At 42.5% G+C, this 11,652-nt stretch overlaps 1 protein-coding gene across 1 annotated transcript; it reads right to left on the reverse strand.

The window, feature by feature from the left end:
* Positions 1-2,387: 2,387 nt before the first annotated feature.
* ccnl1a (cyclin L1a) lies at positions 2,388-10,935 on the reverse strand. Its single transcript, XM_080510139.1, has 10 exons — positions 10,643-10,935; positions 10,326-10,400; positions 9,481-9,590; positions 7,615-7,735; positions 7,414-7,478; positions 4,917-5,016; positions 4,704-4,808; positions 4,327-4,580; positions 4,150-4,248; positions 2,388-4,065 (listed from the first exon to the last, which is right to left on the reverse strand). The coding sequence occupies exons 1-10, from the start codon at positions 10,889-10,891 to the stop codon at positions 3,591-3,593; spliced, it is 1,653 nt and encodes a 550-aa protein (XP_080366265.1). The 5' UTR covers positions 10,892-10,935; the 3' UTR covers positions 2,388-3,590.
* Between the last annotated feature and the right edge of the window lie 717 nt (positions 10,936-11,652).

Raw genomic sequence — 11,652 nt, forward strand, 5'->3', positions numbered from 1 at the left:
ACAAGCTTGAATGACGTGCTTCCTGATACAATTCAGACAAGATTTTAAATTAAAGGTGGCGTGTTTGATGCAGTCAAACATTGAGGCTTTACACACATTTTAGATTAAAATGATGTGATTATTTTTGTTTTATATCTGTAACCAAGTGAAACCTATCAACACTGGCCTTATCAATGTAGTCCTCATGAATCCTCAGTTGAAATATATGTACATGAATGTCTATGTGCGATGAAGTTAGTGCTATGCTCAGACACAATGCATTTCAAAATGCTCCACTGGTATAGACTGCCATATTAGAAGACAAATGTAGAGGCTCGATGGAGTTTGTGTGAGGAATTAACAGCTGCTGCACCAGTGTTGTAGATATTTAAATGGGTTATTAGTGACAGTTTGTTACCATTTACGTATGGCAGTCTATGGTCAAACACTGAACCATGGTTAGAGACGTTTGTCTTCCAATATGGTGGCATGAACGTAAATCATGTGATCCCTGATGTCACACGGTAAAACTCGGATCTAATACGCATAGCCGTGGATCAAATAACGTCAAGAAACTGAACCAATAGTATAATAGTATATTATAGTAATTGAATCTGAAAGAACTGTAGAATAACAGCAAACAAATATATTTAAGAAGTAGAGTTACATTCACTTCATTGTAAAGCTGCAGTTTACTGGCCTGAGGTAATTCATATGTGGATTTCAGGCTTCACCAAGTGAGAGCATAGAAACAAAGATCAACTGAAAATGTCTAAATTCACACAGTGTTGAAAACACTGATACTGGTACAGTATGGAACTCTATGTTTTGATAAAGTATTTCTGTGCTCTGAAATTGCTTCATGGTGACAAAAAAAGAAAAGAATCGGAAAGCCTTATTGCTTCTCATTTAAATGGTGCCACATTTGTCAAGACAGTGCACTTGTAGGATGAGCAGTAGCTGATGTACCAAACTCAAATTCCCATACAGTTTGTGTATATTTGACAGGCAGATCTAATCTTGAAATACTGCTCCATGTAGGTAAAATGCACTTTCTATAACGTGAAAGTACCATGAAGCTGATTTTAATCTCTCAATTCTTTTTTTTAACTGAAGCAAATGTCTGATAATGTGAATGTCAGAGTTGCTATCTATCTATCTATCTATCTATCTATCTATCTATCTATCTATGGCGGTAGTGAGTTGGTAATGTAAAGCACAATGAGATTTCAAGGCTGTAGATTTTCAACAATCAAAAGACTGTGATTGATACAAGTATTAGGGTATCTGAATGTATACATTTAAAAAAAAAATCAACATTGTGTTTAGAATCTCAGATTTTCTTTTGCCTTTGTTTTACAATAACACTGTTGATTTATTTGATATGAGGTCAGTATTTATTTTTACATGAATGTGAGCATTTAATCATGTCTCCAAAGACTACTGAGTGTCTGTCTTCTTCTTCTTCCATTTTAATATTACTCTGAGTTGAAATTGCAAAACAAATGTGGTATTGATGATTACTGTACACTGGCCTTGTTTTAGACTGTGATGTTTGCCTGTTTCACCGGTCGCATTTTCGCCTCTTCGTCCCTTTTCCTGACAGAGTTGTACAATAAATCGTTGGAATCAGTCAAGTGTGAATTTGTTCTTCTTCTCTGGGTTTAGTTTTGGTCTTGTAAATTAAAACAAAAAACTATACCCACAGAGAATCAGATTATTGTGATGGCTTCCTGACTTTTTACATGATACAAATTGAACTCATTCTCAAGTTTCAAGTTGAAGCTTTCAAGCTTCACAAATTGAAGGTCTATCTCACTGAAGTGGTGCGAGGAATAACTAATTTATGGGATAGAAGCAAATTCAAGATGAAACTAGGATCACGCTCCAGTGTAAAGTGGTGTAAAAGATGAATGAATGGATGTTGCCTGTAATCTGTAACCTCACCACTGGGTGGCAGAATAACCACCTCTAAATTACGTTCTATTGCTTATTTCTGCCTAAATGGAACAAGAAAGGTGGCTGCTACTGGCTTGAGATTCAGAATTGGTTTTCATTTATCATAATTTGGATCATTTAGACAACGATCACTCCAGTTTATCATGGCTTTGCTGAAGGTTTCTGCGAAGTCATTGGACTCAGGAGGTGCTATTGGCCAATGTTTCCAGGAACAAAGGTCTATAAATTGGCCACGAGACAATAAGAGGTTACAAAACCATGGTATTTCTGTGTTGCACAACAGTTAACTTTCTTCTCAGGATAAAACTTAGTGTGGGGTCACTTCAAGAACAAGATGTGGTCATAAATGGTCATTTTTAGTCTCTTGGCTCCACAACGCCATCTGGTGTCTCAATACAATAAGTACTTTCTGCAATACTGCCATCTTATATTTCAGAAATGTCAACAACTGCACTCCAACGGCACCTTTATTAATTATTTTCACATTGAACCAAGATCTAAACATGATGTAACATTCATCCAAACTGGATTGTTATATTTGTTCCCTGGTCAAGACAAAAAGAAAAAAAAATTGAGTTCAGTGGCATAACTCTTTAATTACTGAATAAAAATTTGACATGAACACGTGTGGACTAAAAACCAGTGTAACAAATCATCAACCCTAAAATATTTTTTTTACTCAAGTCTGCATTTCCCTGCTGGACAGAAGAAGAAAAAAAAGAAAGTTTGCTTTTCTCCAAACCTGTACAAAATACAGCATCAGCATTTGTACATACATGTGAAAAAACAAAAAACAAAACCACTTTTCTGTAATAATGTGCAAACACACATCTGTCCTGATGGACTTTTATTTTACATTTACTCATTCAATCCTTCCACTGAGCACTTTAGCTTTTATAAATCAAAGCATTCACAATGTCTCAGTGGGTAGCAGGCCGTCTTTACACTGTAAATAAGTTTCTTTTCCCCCAGAGTCCAAAACTTTACATGTAAAACCAAGAACACAAGGGTAGGCTAGATGGTTGGTGGGTGTATAAGTGGTGGGAGCGTTGAGAAGAGGGCTTGGGGCTGATGGTGTCTGGCCAGGTGGAAACTATCTTCTCTGGTGGTCTGGGTCACTCGGACGCAAAAAGGAGTAATTTGACATCAGTGTCAAAGCAACAAATACCGTCAATGCAAGACTGGCAGATTTACAGGTAAAGTGTTAAATGTAAACATTTAAATTTGAAAGCCTTTTTTAAAGGATGCATGGGAGAAACCCCAGACGGCACCAGCAGCACCAGGCTGGAGAAATCCCCAAAATCAAGCAAACGTCTGAGCTACATCAGACGGGTGGAATTGTCAACAATACCATCTGACATACTGGAAAATGTTGAACATTTGGTTAACTTTCACAGAAGTTTTGCTTCACTTGGTTTGAGGAGGTGCGGCTCCAGCTGGCTGTGAGAGAACAGAACGACTCCTGCTTTCAGCTCACTTTCAACATGTCAAAAAAAAAAAAAAAGTCCAACTCAACAGTTTTGCATATACTGGAGATGCTTCAGTGACAATCAACCCCATGACCCCTTTGTGTGTGTGTGTGTGTGTGTGTGTGTGTGTGTGTGTGTGTGTGTGTGTGTGTGTGTGTGTGTGTGTGTGTGTGTGTGTGTGTCTCAGCGCCGGTGACGACCGTGTCCTGAGTGTCCGCTGCTGTGGTGTTTGCTCTTGTGGCCACGCTCCCTGTCTCGCTCCCTGTCGTAGGAGCGAGAGCGCTCCCTCTCGCGGCGGTCTCCTCGGTGGCCGCCTCCTCGCTCGTGTTTGTGTTTCTTTGAAGTGAGCTCGAAGGAGCCGCGGTCTCTGTCCCGCTCTCGCTCCCTCTCTCGGTCGCGCTCCCGGTCTACTTTGACCGGCGTGCGGGAGCGTGAGCGAGAGCGCGAACGCTTCCTCTTGTGACCCGACCCGCCACCTCCACTGTTGCTGTGGCGACCGCTCAGCTTGGAGTCGCTGTTGCCGTGGTGGCTGGCTTTGGACTTGAGGTGGGGGAGGAGGGGCGAGGGGGGGTGTCGCCGCGGTGACGGGCTGCGACTGTGGGAGCGAGAACGTGAGCGAGAGCTGTAGGTCCCTGAGTGACTGCGTCTGCTGTTGTAACTGTGGAGGACAAGAAGAAGATGGTGAATGTCATCCAAGAGCATCAAATGTAAACTTTAGTCGGTTTTTGTTGGATCAACTTACTGTCTGCGGGGAGAACGCGACCTTGATCGTGATCGTGTTCTAGAGCGAGAACGACTTCCACTCCTGCTGTTCCTCCCAATCTTCACTTCCTTTCGTAACCTTCGTGGTGAGAAAGAAAAGACGCAAGTTAGAAAATCACAGATCACAGAGAAGTTCCGTCTGGCCAAAAAGTCGTACCCATTATGTGGACTTTTGTTCATTTGAGCCCGGTTGTCAGACTCCTTCTTCACAGGCTTGAGGGTCTGGGGGTTTGGAGACTTCTCCTCCACCTTGACCACGTTTGGAGAGCAGGGCTTTGAAGCAGGAGAGAAGCCCCCCAGTGTGGAAAGTGCAGGGGTTCCATCGGGATTCAGGCCTTTGGCCTTCAGCTTAGCCTCGGCCAGAAACACCTTCCGCCGCTCCACCTCCTTCTCCAGCTGCTCGTAATTAGGCTGAGAACACAACAAGACCATTCTGAATGTTTGACAGTCAAGTTTTCCTGTGGCAGCTGAGCAGACTGACATCATGGTTAAGACTTTATGAGGAGCTTAGTGATCCTGCGACATGATCATTACCTTCTTCCTTGTGTAGAGCTTGAGGGTGGTGATGCAGACCTCTTTAATCTCCTCTTCAGTGGTTCCAAACAGCAGGTACCAATGAGGTCTGGATGGCAAAGGAATCTGAGAACATATGCAAAGCTTTGTTTAGGCCACGGACCTGGAGATGACTTTAGGCAACTCCATCTGAAATACAAAGCCAACCCAAGTGTAAAGAAAAACAAATCTCACCTGTAGAGCACGGGCAGCGAGGTAAATGCAGGCACAGGCAATCGTCTCCGCTTGGAACCGCACAAAGACATTTGTCCTCAGGGTGTCGTTCATGTAGTTCCTATAAAGGGAGAAAACGACACAAAAACAAAAACATAGCATCTTCTCCACACAAGGTCTCACTAACCCAATCACCCAACAATTCAATCTTCATGGGTTTTATTTAGTGCCAAATTCCCACAAAGGCCATAAAACTTTTAACTCTGTCTTTAAGGTTGAAAACATTTGTGGCTCGTCTTGTGATTTTTTTTTCCAAGTTCATTTTGTTATTTTACATTTGGACCAGACATCCAAAGGTCAGAGTGAAGTGAAAGATTTATTTTCATTAGCGAGTTTAACTTTGTCCGTTTCTCTCTCTCTCTCTCGGGGGCATCCACAGGAGTGCTGTTGGTCATAGATAAAGAATGAAGACACAAATGGGGCAAAGAAAGTCCACTGATGACCCGCTGACATCTGGCCACACTGGGCCCAGGAAACCTGGCGTTAACACACGTTTTGGGTGATCTGACCAGCCTTGCCTTTGTCTGCGGACAGACTTGGGGGAAATCAGTGCACAGCGGGCCCTTTGACCGTTTAGCAGAAGTGGCGTAGAGGTAGTAACAGAATCCTAACTTGAAGTGGTCGGCCTGAAGTGAATGACGGCGACCAGTAGAAACAGTCTGCGGCAGGGCTCACCACATATGATCTGATCACCCGAAATGCATGTTGATGCCAAGTGTAAGCAGGCCCATGAAACCAAACAATAGCTAGATTAGACCCAATGATGACTGACAACAATGGCACATGCCTTTAGATCAGGGAACACTCATGCAAACTGCTAGAATGCAGCTTTCAGATCGCTACATCTGAAAAACACAAGGAGGCAGAACAAATATGGCAGCATGCAACAACTACCTTGAATTAGGGAACATTTGAAATTGGTCAAACTGACCAAAATTCCCTTTTATCCAAGTTTCTGGTGTACAAGAACATTCCTGCTCCACCTAAGAAATCCTTGTGAGCCACAGGCCGGGTATGAGGACAGGTTTCGTCAGCCTCTGACTCAGTTTCGGCATGTGTCAGTTAGAAGCTCCGGTGTGCAACGTTAAGATCCGGTGCTGCCACACAGACAGGTTAATGAGTCAAAGACAACCCACAAATGAGATTAGCCACTAGGAGGGTTAGAGACACAACGACCATAATGGGGATCATACAAGTGCAGGGTGGCATGACATCTATGTTATTCAGACACATAGAAGTCGTAAGGACAAAAAAAAAAAAGTGAGATGGTAACATCTTCGAAAAGAAACTCAACATTGGTATCACTCAAACCAGACAACAAAGATACAGCAACTTCTCTCAAGACAACCAGACTTCCTTTACAGATTCAACACCTCAACATAGGCATCACTTTGTGTGTCAAGCCATTTACAAGCATGTGGATATTTAGACTTCCACTCCAGCAGAGGTTTGCAGATGTTTGAAAACCTGCCGAAGACAAAACTGCCAGTCTACTCTGCCATCAATGAATAGCCAGACTTGCCATCGCTACTACAGATATACGAACGTTGCGTTCTGATTGCTGCGTGGGTGAGACAGGTCCTTGGAGGCAAAACCTGAGAACTGGATCAGCCTGTAAGAGACACATGTCTGAACACCACGTCAGTTGGGGACAAGACAGCATTTTACTTTTTAAAGTGAAAAATAATCAAACTGTTGAAAAAATAAATAAATAGTAGTGTTCTGGCTAAGTTTACTTCATTGATAAATGCAAGTAAACTACAAAAAGTGGAATCTACCTGTAGCTACTTGGCAAAAATAGGAATTACAGTTTGTAGCAAGACCAAAAAAAATACAAATCCTTTTGGACACCCAAGAGAAAACAAGGCGATGCTGGCTGTTGGAAAAGGCCCGCTCGCCCCCTTGAGAATCTCGGCATTGGGATTGGCTGTCAGGAGTGGGCCAGCCAGCCAATGGGGGGAGCTTCCTGAGGTCATGTGGTTGGAGGAGGCAGAGTTCAGAGGTTCTTTATGTGACTTACCAGCATGGACTACCCTTTAATCAAAGAGTAGAGAGAAAGGACAAAGTTAAACCAAGTTCCCTGGGCATTTCAAATCAAACAGACTTTAAAGCAAGCCATGTAAGGGCAGACAAGAGAGTGAGACTAGTAGCTGGTTTGCAAATTGCTCCATCAGAAGAAAAAAAAAAGGATGCGGAAGGGTTCAAATGGAGTGAGGGGATGTCTTTGTCAGACCTGGGCAAAATGGTTTGTTGAATGCTTTTCAAATTGGAGGCCACTTGAATACAACTCTTTTTTTTTTTAGATTGCAAAATGAGATCCAAGAAGTACTCAAGAAATGACACCATTTGAAAGTCGTTCAACTTCCTCTACAGCCCAGGTCTGGTGGCACTTCTTGCAGACATGACACAGGTTGCTGCTGTGGGGGGATTGTGAGTGCAGAACAACAAAGAAACTTACCAGGCCGTCTGGACCAGAGTCTGGTTCTTTTCGCATTCCAGGACTTGAATGTACGTGACGATGAGCTGGAAAGGAACATTTAAAGCTTATTAAAAACAGAAACAAACCTGCTCACTCCTTTCCACAGAAGTGAGAAACTTAAATAATTTGGATTACAACGAGGTGGCTAAACACGAAGCTGATTGTTTGGATTTCACTCACCTTGTGTGGATGCTTCACATGGACACAGAAGCCCAGCTCCTTCAGGACCCGCCGTTCCGCTTTGATGACTTGGTTTTTGGTATTTATGTAGTTCTGATCAAGTATCAATGAACTTGGATTCCTAGTTTTATAAAGGGATGAAAATAAAAAGTTGTTCCCCTCTCATCGTAAGAAACGTAAAGATGAAAGTGCCCTTTTGTCACCCTACACTTTTTTCTCCTGGTTCAACCAACTAAAAGCAACTGCTTGCATGCCTGACAGTTTGTCGGGGTTTGTGGACTCCTGTGGTTCTGCTGATCTGCTGGGATCTGAAGACAGCCCTCCGCCTCAAACACCCTCTACCACAGCTTTCAAAGAAATATCAATAATTGCCACCAAAAGACACTTCAGGCCTCAAGCCTTCAAAGGAAACTCAACCAAGCAAACCACAACAGTTTCACCTCACCAGGCAGACGATCACAGTAAACTCTGAAACTTCAACTCATTATTTAACCGATCCAACACATATATGGAAGAGCAAAGACACAACAGAATCTTTCCAGCCAGTAATAACGATAAATCCATGCACAACATACAGATAAAGGCTGGCTACTTCAAAATTAACAACCAGAGAAACTTAAAATTTTACCTTTAACAAACTCTGAACAAAATGTGCCTGCCAAATCACATGATTGGATAAAATGCCTTTCAATTGGTATCTGTTGACAAGATGTCTCTTGAGTAAATTTTTTCCCCATCAATAAAACTTGATCACAACATCATCATCATCATTTTATCTGGAAACTGAATACAGATTCGTCATTCACAAGCAGTCAAACCAGCAATTGACCAAATCAAAGCCAGAGCTGTTTTAAAACCAAAGGCTTTTTTTTTTAGAAAAACAAGTGAATATCATGCTACAAACCACATGCATTTCAAAAAGTCAAATCTCCATTATACATAAATCTTACAATCTCACATCAGTAACAAAGAAACATCATTTTAAAGTACATCAAAGCTCGGGGCAAACACTGACTCACATTAACAGCATGTGATTACAACAACTAAAGTTCATGCACTGACAGCTCTAATGAACAAGTAACCACTTCATTGTCTTCAGTGATATTTCTTTAAAAGCCATGGGTTACAGTGGGTGAATGAGGTTTTGCTCTTGAAGCACATTCAAAATGCATGGTGAGGAGCAGTCAGAGAAGAGAACTACATTACCCAATGGTCCACAGACGGACGGATAGTTAGATACCCAAAGCTTAAGACTGAACCACAGGAGTCCTCAAGGGGCCCCGGGGGCCAAGGACCTTCGGCCAACCTGTCATCCCCGATCCCAGTGCCCCGCGGTGGCTCAGACCACAGGAGTCTCCCACAGGTCGGGGGTGGGGTGGGCCAGGGGGAGCAGAGCGACCCCCTCGCATCATGGTTGTCATGCCGACTGCTTCATCTTACGTACCATTCCACATCACCCAGGCTTTGGTAAATGTAGCTGGTCGCTGTTAGTTGGTTGCAAGGGAAAAAAGAGTCCAAGTTAATACCAAGGTCTAAAATATGGACATGAACAAATTTCTAGTAGGACAAAGGCACAAAGTTAATGTGCATTGTCTTACAAGTCTCATTATGCGCTTCAGTTTGTGAAGCGAGTTTGTTGAGAAATCAAATTCATTGTAATGCAAGACTCATGTTTAAGGGTAGCCAATTGCACTTCTGAAACTATTAGAGAAGAGAAAACTGAAAAGTTTTAAAACGGTTTAGGTTACATGGATAAACAGAAGAGCACTTTCACAGCAAAAAATTAAAAATATACAACATTGTGTAAGATGCAAATAATACAATGTCACAGTCCATCAGGTTGATACATTCAAGGCTGATACTTACTTTTTGACTCTGATCTGTTTCAGGTGATGGAAAACATTGATGACATCTCGTATTCGCCGTGGCGCTTCTTCAATCTTGGATGCCAAGTTGATGCAGGCCATTGCAACAATCTGGGAAGGAAACGATCGGAGTGCAAAGTTGGAAGGAAGAGTTTTCTGAGGACACGCAACCAGAATAGAGCCCACACGTGATTAGACAATGACAGATGTTTGCTTTTTATGGAAGGAATAGGTGAAGCTCTTCAGTAAGGGTAAGGCTCACATCTATAAACAGAGTACTTTATCTGCATATTGAGACAGTCTGGATAAGAGGCCAGGATGTAAAGTCAGAAAATGTAAAAAAAAAGTTGCTGATGATCCTTGAAGGGTAATTTCCCCGATTGTTTTAGGTCTGGTCATAGTGTAAACCTGATCCTTAATAGACTTTCTCATGAGCTTATTGACACAATCACTAAAGACACAATGTCCAGGACAGAGGCCCTCTGATCGTGAATAGATATCACTAGTTAAGTCTCAGGAAAATAGGATTTACAAGGAATAATATTTAACAGAGCGTGCAAAGACGACAAAAATAGAAGTGGGTCTACACGCTTGGTAAGTGAGTCGATGTTAATCCTTAAGCCGCACGGACGATCAAAGTAACAAAAATGGATATCTTTCAAATCACAACATCAAAAATGTGAATCTCAGATAAGATATACTCCGATTTCGAATCTACAAAAGAGAGTCAGTTCCTGCCTCGCATCGATACAAATGTACTCCTGATGACAACATGGCTTCCACCAACGTAACTATAACGTCGTGCTAATGACGCGGCTGAATCTGATTCCAACACTCAACACTTACCTCAAAGCTATGTTTGACGAATGATTTGGAGTAGAAAAACCGATGGAAAAGCACTTGACCCGTCGCCATGGCCACCTGAAGGGAGGGAAATAAAACCACATATGTATTCAGCCCAGTGAAAGCCGGCCTCACCTCGCACAATAGACCGCCGCCATTTTAACTCCACCACGCCAGCGTCAAAGACCTGACATTAGCATGAAGCTAACCGCTAGGCCGCAGCGAGACAGACTAAAAACCGCGCAATCTCCCGTGTTAAATGGACGGCTGATACTTTATTCAAGTGTTTTAAGAATTTGTGAATCCGTCTGATGCTTTACCTGGGGCAACCGGAGCAGAATACCCGCTGACTGGATCAATTCACAGCCGAGGATGCGAAGGTCGGTCTCCGTGTTCAGGTCGAGGCCGTCGAGCATCGACGGCGTCGGGGAGAGCCGCTCCTCCGGGATTAGCGAGTTGTCAATGGTGAGGAAAACCTCCGAGTAAACTTTGTCGCCAATGAGGATGCCATCGTTGGTGGTGGTGGTGGGAGCGTTGGTTGAAGATGCGGGGATTTGACCAGCAGCCATATTAACAGGAATACTCGGCGGTCACCAGCAGCGGCGGCTCAGCCTCAACAGGACGTCAACGGAAAGCGGCACGCGACTAAAGATGTGACGTCAGAGTGCACATCCGCGAGTGTAAAATAGTTCTCTTTTTTGAACCTGCGTGTGAGTGAATGCCGCAGTTTCTTATGAAGTGATCCTTATGATAAACTTTAAATATTAATAAGTAAATATTTCGTTTGGGATTTGTATAAAGATCTAAATTGACTCTAAATAAACATTTGGACATAAGAAAGACTAAATGTAAAGTTGAAAATACCAGAGGAAATATTGTGTCATAGCAACAGACCTGTGTTTCCGAACACGTTTTGACGTGTGTCTGTGTTTCTAATGGTGCAGGACTAGTTTTACAGGAAAAATAATAAGAGAAGAAAATTGATAATAACAACAATAAAAATTTAAAAAAATAAACGTCTGCCTGGTATAGCAGGCTTTGCGCCTTGCTTCTTAAAGAGGCAGAGAAATTCTGTGTGCCTGCCCTCTTCTTTGATATCAACACCGTCATGGCAACAGACGCTGATCTCCTTTAATTTCCCATCCACTTTGTATTGAACAGTTAATTGGGGATTTATTCGGAAAAGGACGGCCAAATTGTTAACAAAAGTCATTGCAGCATATTCACGAATGTTCAGCACGTTATGATACGCTGTTAGTGTCTATGCTCCAAATGGTGTGGTATGAGTCATGTGGAAAGACATTATAAGAAAATTAAACGACCGCCCACT

The sequence above is a fragment of the Blennius ocellaris genome, assembly GCF_963422515.1.
Source record: "Blennius ocellaris genome assembly, chromosome: 2".
NCBI lineage: Eukaryota > Metazoa > Chordata > Actinopteri > Blenniiformes > Blenniidae > Blennius > Blennius ocellaris.